The following is a 12,311-nucleotide window of genomic DNA, read 5'->3' on the forward strand; positions in this document are numbered from 1 at the left end:
TAAATATATGCTGTGCTTAAGGTAAACAACAAAATCTACCTGTTATGTACCCATAAATAGTGTCATTAAACTTCAATTACAGGAGAGCCAAACTCATTTAATGCATTTAAAAAAAGACAAAACAATTTGGATAATAACACTAATTAATAACTACAGTTTTCTAATGATAAGATTCTTATCTGATCCATTTTAATATAATATGTTGAAAATATTTTCCTCCTAATGCTAAAATAAGCACAGATGCATTTTTTGTTGCATTATTAAATATTTATTAAGCAAATGTATAGAAAAATATATATACAGCTTTGCCAAAATACTTTACAAGAATTCAAATGCAGCTTAAACATTCTCTTTTGTGGCAACAACATCAAATTATATGGAAGACAAATTCGTTTTATTCAAGCTAAAAACATTTTTTTTTTTAGGACTTTCTCTGGTCGGTTTCGTGTTTTCTTCCTTCACCTTTTCATCACTAAATAAAAGTCCCGATTCGGACAGATTGGTTTGTAGTTCCAGCACAGTCACAGCTCAGTTTGCCACTAATCTTCTAAAACATGACCCTATTTAAACATCGCTCCAGTCCCACTGCGTTTCCTCCACGTCGTCACGAGGCTGAAGATAATCTGTGAGCAGAGTGATGGTGTTTGTTCAGGGGAAGTTTCCCTTCCTCTGCAAAGGAAACACAAGAAATAACCCATTAGCAACATCGTGACCATGTTTCTCTTTTACCGGCATTCAGTTTATTTTATCGAGATTAAACAGCTCTTCTCTAATCAACTATGCACACAGTCGTATCAGCCTAACGAGGATTCCGACTTTATTTGTGGCCCATCAGTCCAGGAAGCCCTTTGAAACCCAATTATTTGAAGGATTTTTAATAGACACTTGTTGGTCAGAGAGTTCTCCCTAAGGGAATTAGAAATCTAATCATAAAGGCATTTGTTGGCACGGATAAAAAGATGATCTATTTCATGTACGTAATCTAGTTTTGTATCAATTTACATGGGTAACTTGGTGTTACTGTCATGACAACAGAGCTAGCATTGAAGTCCACGTGCAAGATAAATATACTCCTTCTACCACTGAAAGCACAGGTCACAACAGCCTTTAGCATCCACACAGTAGCAGACATAGAAGTGATTATCCCACATATAATTTGACCTGAATCGGGGCACATCTAACACTTGTGTGTTCAATATTTGGCCTGTTTGTTTGTTTTGGTGCAGTTCTTCTTAAAATTTACCCCTTACAAAACACGTTTTTTCTTAATGTCAGTTTTCATTGTACAAGCTGGGCAGAGTAAATACTCTGGTGATGATAAAACGAAGTGTTATCATCAGTTCGGCAGCATCAGAAGTCATAAGTAGGACATTGAAAGCAATAAAATACCACAAAACTCTCATTAATTGACAAAGAACTTCACCAACTGCAAAAGTGAATTATAGTTTGTGCATGGACTTGCACGCACGCCTCTCTATTCTTTGCTATTTTGAAAGCCATTTTAAAGAAACTTCACAGATAGCTCAATGGCTTAATTAAAATCAAGACCTCAGATCAAAACACACCTTTACTCTAGGTACGAGTGTACAGACAGGAGAAAGAGTATATCTCCAACTGATGGACAGAGATGCTACAGAAAGAAAGACTGAGTTCTCTGTATTAAGTAAGTAAGTATTTAAGTAAGTATTTTATTCAACCTTCCGTTAAAGGTCGTCTCTGGGCTTTTAAATTCATTTTGAGTGTGTTGTACTGAAACCTGCCGCCCAGCCTGATCCTCCTTTTAAAAAAACTAACTTCAAAGGGATTTTTTGGTTAAACGAAGGATAAATAGGAATGATCTGTTTGTTGATGGTTATCAGAAACTGGTTCTGTGGGCTTCGTGTTTTTCAGCAGTTTTAATAAGGTTTGACGCTGCTGGTGGGAAATCAGATTTGGCTTCATTATTTCAGACGTCTGCCCTTAAAATTTCAGAGTTTCATTTTCATTTGGTTTTGCAGTACATTAATGTTTTGTGTGTTTTTTATTGGGGTTTTTATTCCCTACTAGATTTGTTGAGGCCAAGTCCTGAGGATGAAAAAAGGCAAACTGTTATGAAATTCATTCATTTTTATCAAACTTAATCTGTTTTTGTTAGAAATGTACTGCTAACAACAGTTTACACAGAAAATGTGTGGATTATGTCAGTTTTTGCACAGGACAGCCAACTAACTATAAATGAAATGTTATTTATTCTGTGAAAACCAGGAGCTATTTCTTCTGTGCAATTTGGGGCTTTTTTAATCTTAACAAAACTGTTGTGTTTCTTAAAAATGCATACACATTAGTGGTTGTTGAGGAGGAAAATGCAGCTTTTAGCAGAAAATAAATTCTCTCAGATGTTTTTATAGCTTAAAACACTGGATAGAAGCACTGCGGCTTTTTAGAGAGACCGTTTTATACATCTGTAGTTTTCAGCCAGGCCACAAAAGTCAACTTTCTCTTTAGCTTCCATCCTACAAAAAACTGAAATACTACTGAATATCAACAGTGGGCTGGCAGAGTAATTGGGAATCTGCGGGGCAAAAAAATACAGCACACTTCGGGAAACTATTCATATTATTGCCCTAAAATAAGTTAGGAAAGAAGGAATAACTAAAGGCCAATTTCCAAATTAGCCGGTTTGTCTAAGAGTATAGCGTCTCTTATACGTAAAACGCATGCTCTGTGGCATGTGTTTCATAAATCCAGATGAAGTCGTGTATGCACTGCATTGTTTTGCTGTTACTTGGGTTCTGGATAAAGGCTTGGATAAGAAAAACACCAGGCTGCTAGATTTTTGGGCCACACAGATGATCGTGGTTTGCGTGTCAAGCTTTTAAAATGGCGCCGGTTACTGTTCAGGAATTACTTGTCTGACCAGCAACAGTTAACGATAACGGAAAGCGTCCCACAAGGTTTGGTTCTAGGTCCACTTATTTTTACAATTTACTAATAGAGCTAATGATTAGCTAATGATCTACAACTTGTACTAAATGAACATAAACTGTTCTTCAGAGCAAAACACAATGATGGCTAACTGCCACATATCCCCAATGCCTGGTGATCTGACACTGAGACCATTCAACTGAACAATTTTGTTAAGATTTCTGTTTTTGTTGTTTTGGAATTAGTACAAGTTTGCATGGTTTTTCCATGGTTGCATCGATTATCTCTGGGTACCTCGGCTTTCTCCCACAGTCCAAATACATGTGCAGATCACATTAACTGGTGATTTTAAAAATTGCCTGTATGTGTGAATGTGAGAGTAAAAGGTTGGCAGCCCTGCGGCAGACTGGTGACCTCTCTAGAGCATACCCTGCCTTTTACCTGGTGGTCAATTAAATTAGGGATTATAAACTGTTTGACTCTGTACCCATTTAAACTGTATTGGTATATTGTTTGGTTTTAATGTGTTCTCTTTTATCTTATCTACATGATTTTTTTATGCTTTTCTTTTCTTTTCTACTCTCAGCTCTGTATGATATCAGAGCTTGTTTCATATGAACTGAGGGGTTTGAACAAGGCTCGGTGTAACATAAACAGTGAAATAAGCACAATGGTTTCACTTTAAATTAAAGCCAATAGGTCATTAATATTTAGTCTCAGAAATTCCCTTGTTTTTCATCACAGCAGTGGGGGTCTGCTAGTTTATCAGTAACAGTAAAAACATCTGGACCAGATGTGGTGCTACACAGAACTGGCTCGAAGGCGACGTCTGAGTCACTCTCACCTTCTCTCTGTGAAAGTTTGAAAGACGTGGAGTGGAAATCTGTAGCTTCCTGTAGTGCAGCTGAGCTGGGATGACTCAGACTCTGAGTCATTCCAGGGCTCAGACTGGGGGTCATTCTGGAATTCAAACTGGGAGTCAGACTGGAGGACTGGGGCTGCCAGTGGTGTCCAGAGTTCATGTAGTTGGTTGCAGGGCCTCCATACACACAGTACTGGTTCGGCGGAGAATATGCACAAGCTGAGAGGTAACCCGGCAGGCCGGATGAAGACTGAGGAAAACAAGGAAAAAAGGGAAGGTTTTAATCCCACTTGTTTTGAAGTAACATTCCGATCAATCCATTATCTTTCAGGATGATTCACATGCCAACGCTTTGCATCAACTAACTATTGTTGTCGACTGATGCTTGGATCTGGTCTTACTTTAAAAATATTGTCACTGACATTTTTTCTCAAATTACCTCGATGATGGCTTAAACATTCATTTTGCCCTTTAATAAATATTAAAAGGTTTTCTCATAAGTGAGTCTGGTCTACTCGTTTTTTGAAAAGCCATTAGGCTGAAATGTACGTTTATTTTAAAAAAAATAGTCCTGCATATCTCCCTGATCACAAACACCTTTAAAGCTTTACTTTTTTTAACCAATGAGATTTCTGGAGGACCTTTGAAGATCTTCCAGTTCTGATTTTTTTAAATTGCACAGTCAGAAAATCTCCCTAATTTACAAAAAAAGAGTAAAAAAAAAAAATACATGAATAAGAATTTCAATTTTTTTAGAGAAATAACTCTTTCTCTAAATGTCCTTGTTTTCCCTTTTGTTCCAAAGTAAATAGTAAAATACTCCCTTTTGATTCGTCCACATTACAACAGCTGTTCTATAAGCTCTGTGCACATCAGCAGCTGTTAGAGGTTAACACAAAGATGAAATTAATGAGCTAAAGACACTTGAGACAACCTTTTAAGAAAATCCAAGAATTTAGGCTCCTTCTTCAAAACTTCCACTGGAGTATTTCTAAGTCTCAGTTTAACAGCTGTTTCTACTTTCCCCGAAATACTGGAAAACATGAGAGGGGCTGGTGGATTGTAGCCAATCAGGGCTCTCCTCACAATCAGGACTGACAACTATCATCAAAGCAGAACAAGCAAATGGCAAAATAGCAGCAAGTAAAGCAAAATTCAGACACAGAAGGATTCTGCCTTTAATAAATTCATTCGTGTGCTGTAAATCACACTTTTATTTTCCAGTTCATGTAAAGCCTGTGACATGTTGACCAGTTTAATTTCATAGTCAGAATTTATTCCTGTTTTACTGCCAAAATAAACATAAAAGTCATATTTTATTTGTACCTTCCTGCAATTAAAAGTGTTCCTTGTGCAAAAAAACCACTTTGTTTGCAGGTAATGTTCAGGCTACTTACCTGCTGTGGATATTTGATGTCCAGTTCGTTGTTGGGTTTCTCGACTCCATTGATTCCAGACGGAAACGATCTACTGCTCATACTGGTCATGCTGGGAACGCTGGTCCATTCCTCCATTTTGGCTGGATGTCCATCAGATCCAGGCACACCTTTAAAAAAACATGTAAAATGATATAGCTCATAAAAAAATTATACAGTCTTAATGTTTTTCATTGCAAACTGATTCAGCAGAGATCAGTGGGACAACTTGAGAACCGATGTTCTAACAGTTATCTGTTGGTTCATCAGACTAGAGTAAAGTCGTTTGTGCAAAACCTATTAAATCAAATTTCATAAACTTGTTAGAGGAACAACACATTAAATATTGATGTAGGTCAATGTTTTTGAAAGTACGTGATAGGTAACCGCCCGGCAAAGGATATTTGAGAAAGCACAAGCAAAGTGGCTCATATCAAAAAATAAGATTAAATTAGTCCACTCAGAGTAAATTTCAAGTCAAGTCAAGTCAAGTCAAGTCAACTTTATTTGTCAATTCTGCCACATGTACAGGACATACACAGAATAGAAATTGCGTTACTCTCAAACCCTAGTGATTAGAAAAATGCAAATAAAATAATTAAAAAGTAAAAATTTAAATAAATACAATACAATTTTACGTATAACAAAAAAAAAAGCTATGCAATATACAATATACAATATTCAAGTAAGAAGGCATAGTGGTGCAAAATAGGCAAATAGTGCAAATGGAGATTTAGTAGTGTACGGTAAGAGATAGTGTAACAACAAAGTCTTATGAGGTCCAATGCTTAAGCAGTCCAATGCTCCACAAAGTGACTGGAGCAGGCCAGTGAGTGCGTCAGAGAGTGAGTGTGTGTGTGTGTGTGTGTGTGTGTGTGACAGAGTTCAGTGAGACCGTGGTGGAGAAGAGGGGAGAGGGGGGCAGAATCGGGAGGGAGTTTAGCTTCCTGGCAGCCTGATGGATGAAGCTGTCCTTCAGTCTGCTGGTCCTGGCCTGGAGACTCCGCAGTCTCCTCCCTGACGGCAGCAGCTTGAAGAAGCTTTGCATTGGGTGCGTGGGATCAGCCGCTATGCAAAGGGCTTTTTTAGTGAGACGGGTGCTGTAAATGTCCTGGAGGGAGGGGAGAGAGACACCAATGATCCTCTCTGCAGCTCTCACTATGCGTTGGAGGGTTCTATGGCAGGACGCATTGCAGGCTCCAAACCACACAGTGATGCAGCTCGACATAAATTTAAGAAGTAAATAAAAACATAATAGAATTAAAAAGTTTAAGATGGAATAAGAAGACAAGAAGTGGAGCCACTTCTGGCCTGCTTCAGGTTAAGATTAGCAATAATAACACATATTAGGGTTTGTTGAAGGACAGCAGTCGAAGGCTTTTTTGTAATTGTTAACCAAAACTCTTATGCACGACAAAATGCTTCAGTTAATATTTTTCTAATTTCCACATTATTTAATTTTGGAGCAACACCAGGAACGCACAGGATAAATATTACTGAAACAGAAACAAAATAAAAAGAAACTGTGGGGAAAAAATATAAAATTTAAAAGAAAAAGGTGCGGGAAAAGGTGCTGTACAGACAAACGCTTTGGTTAACAGCGTCTCTGATGGATTTGAGGCAGTTCATTCCTCTGTGGCTGCAGAACTTCAGCAGCTAAAAACATTTTTCTGTGGTACCTTTCACCCAAAAACAATAACTTCAAACTCTGCAGGAGAGCAACAAGCCCAAACATCCAGGCAGAGTCATAAAGAAGTACCGTCATCCTCCAGAAGAACAACAAGAGCTGCAGCAGATGGTCTGACCCTGCAGAGCCCTGCGCAGCAACATGGAAACTGTCTGGATCACACGCACACTAAACCAACAGACGAGCGCTCTCAGAAACCTCCGTGCACTCCAGACTCCACTCTCTGGTAATATCTCCTGGATCTGGTTTGCATGCAGACATTGCTGACGTAGAGTGGCTGGCTTTTTGTCAGTTTGTGTTTCTCTAATCACATGATGGAGGGAGAAAATAAAATAAGGAATAATTTAGTTTTTACTGCATTCTGTTTGTCCAGTGTTAGGTGTGGTAAGGCAAACATTTAAATGTATAATAGTTTGTTGCTTTAAAGATAAATGTGCGCTGCGCAGAATTCGACAGGATGGACTTACTTAGCACGACAGTTTGATTGTTGAGGAGCATCACATTGTTTAGACGCACCCTGAGTGAACGTACTGCGAATGTTTGTTTGTTTGTTTTAAATGGCACCGATTTAAAATCATTCAGAGAAATAATGTGAAAGCATGAAGCCTCACGATCCAAAGGTTAAGACAGAAGGACCACAGACGTAACTGAATACACATCAAAACTGTATTTTTGAGGGTTACATGTGAGAATATTGTTGCTAGTTTGTTTGGCAGGGAACCGTGGCTTCAGTCTGAGCCTGTTCAGTCATTATTTATAAAATAGGCATGGATCTTATATGAATTGTTTGGGGGAGGGGGGGGGGGGGGGTTCAGTCTGTATAATATGTGAGTACTGAATGAATGAATAAATATCAAAATGATCTCCGGGGCCTCGCATGTGTTGAATCAGTACGTGCTGCACATCTTAATAATAATGGATTGGATTTATAAAGTGCTTTTCAAGGCACTATTCATTCACTCTCACACACACTGGTTGAAGGAAGCTACAGTTGTAGCTACAGCTGCCCTGGGGCAGACTGACAGAGGCGAGGCTGCCATATCACGCCATCTGGCCAACACCTATAGGCGGTAGGGTAAAGTGTCTTGCCCAAGGACACAACGACCAGGACAGAGAGCCTGGGGATCAAACCAGCAACCTTCCAGTTACAGATGCGCTTCCCATCCCCCTGAGCCACGGTGGCCCCATCTAAAGCCACATCTTTAGATAGTAATACTGAGGAGTTAACCTGACAGATAAAAGTGACGTTAACCTGAAACTCATCCACAACATGTTGCACTCAAATCTTCATATATGCCTTCATATAACTAATATTTACTTGGCTTAATGTCCGTGTGTCTGCTGATAATTACGTCTTGAACTGTGAACAAACAGGAAGTGTTTTCATTTTCACTGAACACCGGCTCATATTTAATGAGGTTGGTGGAGTGTGCAAAGACCAGTGTCAGTGATGGATGAAGTCGGATATGCTACACATAGTTTAGCACCCGTCCATGAGCGCTGTCAGAAAGTTAATCAAAAGTTTTTACTGGGATCTGTTTCCTTAACTACACATGTGTAGAAAACAGCTCTCAGTAAATAATATTCTGTAATTTTTGATTCGTTTCCAGATAAATCAGAGCGGGTGCTGTTACAGAGGAGCTTTGTGGATCGAGACGTTTCTGTGAGGAAAAATAAAGCAGAGCTGAAGAAGATTAATGATCTAGATCAGATGTGGAGGACGATGAGCTGCTCACAGACTTATTATAGTTTATTTTTTATTAAATAAATCTTTATATTTAGTAATTTCTTAAGTGCTCATCCACTTCAGGCTGATTATGCCTCGGACAGGTAGGCAAACAACCATCACGCTCACGTTCACACCTACAGCCAACGTAGAATCACCAGTTAACCCTAAAGCTCGAGTGCCCAGAGAAAACAAACACACGGCCTACAAACATCACAGTTTGCCACAGAAAGGCCAGTCTACTGAATTCAAACACCAGACCTGGGCTTGCTGTGAGGGGACAGCGTCAAGCACTGAACCATCGTTCGCTTGAACTCAAACTTCGACAGTAACTGTTGACAAAATACAAAAATATCACCTCATCTATATTCAGCTGATTCCAAACCAGATACTTTTAACCAGAAATACGAGTGTTTAATATTTAACATGTGAAACAGGAACAACACGACAGCACGATTAGATTGCAGTGAATGATGGTCTTTAGACTTTGTTAGTTTATCAAAAGGTCACTGAGGTCACAGTGTATGAATAACTTATAATCTGTGCCTCTCATCTGTTGAGATGTACTCTCAGAGACAAGATGATTTTGGAAATGAATATTTCACAGTTTCACGTTGACAATTTAAATGAACAAGAATTATCCAGTGAGGAAATAAATAAACCCATTTTTCTTATTTGTAATAACAATAATAATCTGCTGATTCACTCACCCACCCATTAAAGACATTTTATTTGTTAATTCATTTCATTTTCCCCATGGTATTTTTGATTTAAACTAATTTTACAGAAAAACTCATTTTAATCTACAGTGGACTAAAGTTATGTTTTCATTTAAAGTCGGGAGAACTTTAAGGTTTAGATTCAAACTTTTAAGGTTTAAATTAACAGAAGGCTAATTATTATACTAATCAAACGTATTATTATTATTATAAGATTATTTAAAAAGGTAAATTTTAATAATTTTCATCATGTAAAATCAAACCTTATAAAATTTTAAATAATTAATTTTACTGTATTAAAGATATAAGTAGAATAATTGGTTTGATTTATTTGAATAAACCAGCACATCTTTTAAACAAAATTTAAATGTTTTAATGCATAAACCCGATTTTTAACATTTTTATACTGAGTGTTAAGTGTGAAATATAAAGACTCTCCACCAACCTCCCGGCTCCATGAAGGCCCTGATGCCCAGGAAGTTGTGCCAGCTCCGGGGCAGGCCGATGTGTCCCGCGGTGCCGCTGCCGGTTCTGGTCCCGGAGGGGGCCCCGGGCCCGCTGTAGGATGGGTACGGGTAAACAGGGCCGTACTGCAGCGGGGCCTTGATGCCGTCGCACGGTCGCGGCTGAGAAAGAGTCCCGATTTTATTCCTGAGGATGCGGCTGATGGAGCTGACGGAGGGCACGTTGTACTTATCGCACACCCCGTCGGACAGCAGCCGGTCCCGGATCTCCCAGGCGAAGATGCCCGGGTCCCCCTGCTTGTAGTCCCGGATGCTCTTCACCACGGCGGGGGTGGTGACCCGAGGCTTGCTGCCGCCGATGGCCCCCGGCAGGATGGAGCCGGTCTCGTTGTAGCGAGCCAGGATCTTGGAAACGCAGCCGTGAGAGACCCGCAGCTGGCGGCTGATGTCGCAGGGCCGCATACCGAGCTGCGCCAACTCCACGATCCGCAGGCGCACCGGGTTCGGCAGCGGGCGGCCGTTCACGAACACCCCGCCGAGCTGATTCACCTCCCCGTAGCTCTGCTCTGCAACACGGGGGGAGAGGTGTGACCGAGCCGCTCGGGTGTAAAGCGGGAGCAGGTTTAAAGGCTTCGCAGGAAACATCTTATTATTATTTTAAGAAAGTTATAAACCCTGTTCTCAAAATAAACGTCTCCGTTAAACGACGTTAAATGTGTGACCGTGTTAGTTTTTCCTGATTAAACATAAATCAGATTTTAACTGTTATTTAAATGATAAACATTAAACAAATGACTGAAGATTATTTAACCAGAATAATGATTACATTTATTACGTCATCCATGGCATTAATACATGTTGTTAACGTTAATTTAAAACTTTTAGTATATTTTAGTTTAATTCGCTTATAAAATATGGAAATAAAACAAACATTTTTAAGCTTCTTTATGTGATATCTACTTGGAAAAAATAAATCCATAACAATACACGTTTTATTAAAGTTTATCTCCGAAAAAACGACAAATTTGTAATTTGTTTCTGATCTTCTGTCTCAATCTCCAGCTTTTTTATACTAAACACGTAGATTAGATTAATTTAAATGACTGAATGTTTAACGCATTAAATGATGCTGAGATTTTACTGGCTGATGAGGCTGATGTGTGTTTGTGTGCACAGATTAAATCCACTCTTCAATTATAGATCAGATCTTCTTGCTAACTCTACATGCAGCTCAGCTGAGGATTCATCTGTGGTGTTAGTGCAGCGCTGCACTTCCTGTTTGTTTCTGCTCATCTGCTGTACTAAAAGAATCTTCTTATAGCTTAAAATTCAGCCTTAAAACTTTCTGGCTCCATTTGAGGAGATTTCTGGGTGTTAATAGGACAAAAAAGCTTTTCGCAAGTTGGCAGCAAAAATGATTTATTTGAGAATTTAAATCACTGCTGAATGAACCAGTTTGTCCTCTTAATACTTCGTTTATGTTCCTCTGACAGTCCTGTAACAGTCATTTAAATGCATTCACTGGGGTCTAGACTCTCACTTTGTCCTCACTGTTTGTGCACATCTATTATCAGTCAGAGGCATTTTTTTAAACCTTATATTTATTGTTCTTGTTGCCCATCATTAGCACGCGCTCTTCATTTCACCCGCAGCTTTCCTGGTTAGATAAATGAGGAAGGAAGGAGTTTAATTTGACTGACTGCAGCAGACTAAAGCTCAGACACGTTTCTGCAAACACTGAGTGATAAATTCATAAACTTACTTTAAAAAAAGCTCATCTTTGGGAATTTCTCATCAACAGTGAAGAAGTGAAGAACATGCTCCTTATGTTTCATGTTGTTTTTTTTATCAAATATAATTCTTGCCTTTACCCTGCATAATCTCCGGTCTACTCTGGATTCTTTTATAGGTGTATGCATACTAACAGTTGTTTTTTAATATTTTAATATTTATTGAAAGTGTTATTAATGCACAACAACAGTTTAAAGAGGCTGTAGCACACAGATCAGCTCATTTTAGTTTAAAAGCACCTCGGCGTCTTATTTTGTGTTCACTTTACTTGCTGCTGGTATAGCTACACCGTGTCACATTTTAAAAGATAGTCAAGCACCAACAATGCAGCTTTTCTTCAATAAAACACTCCAGAAAAGATGAAATCTCCTCCAAATCTCACATAAATCCCTTTTCTCTTCTTCAGAGTCACCTTCAGGTTAAATTTGTATCAAACTCACCCATCAGCTGCCGTCCACAACGTCTCACTGCTCCACCATCCAACCCTCCGACTGCAGCCTGCAGCGATCTGAAGAGATTTGAACCACCACCACCTCCTCCTTGTCCTCTTCCTTCTCCTCATTTCCTGCTTGCAGGCTGTCATCAGAAATACGAGAGTTCCTGAAGGGCTCTGAAAGCTGGATTTCTTTTCTCCCATGTCCACATGTTGACATTGAACTCATCTTGAGCTGTTTATTTCCCCACAGACTCAGAGGACAGCAGCTGCCAAAGGATCTGCTTAAAGGACGACACAACACAACGAA

At 39.2% G+C, this 12,311-nt stretch overlaps 1 protein-coding gene across 2 annotated transcripts; it reads right to left on the reverse strand.

Annotated features, from left to right (window-relative positions):
- Positions 1 to 259: 259 nt before the first annotated feature.
- Positions 260 to 12,086, reverse strand: pax1b (paired box 1b). Of its 2 annotated transcripts, none has more exons than XM_085246438.1 (5): positions 12,009 to 12,086; positions 9,759 to 10,343; positions 5,164 to 5,312; positions 3,749 to 4,016; positions 260 to 669 (listed from the first exon to the last, which is right to left on the reverse strand). In XM_085246438.1, the coding sequence occupies exons 1-5, from the start codon at positions 12,010 to 12,012 to the stop codon at positions 605 to 607; spliced, it is 1,071 nt and encodes a 356-aa protein (XP_085102564.1). In that variant the 5' UTR covers positions 12,013 to 12,086; the 3' UTR covers positions 260 to 604. The 2 variants fall into 2 exon arrangements, with proteins under 2 accessions (XP_085102564.1, XP_085102565.1); XM_085246439.1 differs by having other exon boundaries at positions 9,759 to 10,338; positions 12,009 to 12,058.
- Between the last annotated feature and the right edge of the window lie 225 nt (positions 12,087 to 12,311).

This window comes from Mchenga conophoros, linkage group LG15 (genome assembly GCF_057382185.1).
Source record: "Mchenga conophoros isolate Kocher_MC1m ecotype Shallow Benthic linkage group LG15, M_conophoros_male_GT1.1, whole genome shotgun sequence".
Classification (NCBI taxonomy): Eukaryota; Metazoa; Chordata; class Actinopteri; order Cichliformes; family Cichlidae; genus Mchenga; species Mchenga conophoros.

Bases quoted from the DNA above. Each gene is read 5' to 3' on its own strand.
- pax1b (XM_085246438.1), bottom strand. The intron at 5,313-9,758 runs GTTGGTGGAGAG...GTTTTTTTAAAG, and splicing joins GGCCTTCATGGAGCCGGGAG to GTGTGCCTGGATCTGATGGA. The intron at 4,017-5,163 runs GTAAGTAGCCTG...TGTTTTCCTCAG, and splicing joins ACATCAAATATCCACAGCAG to TCTTCATCCGGCCTGCCGGG.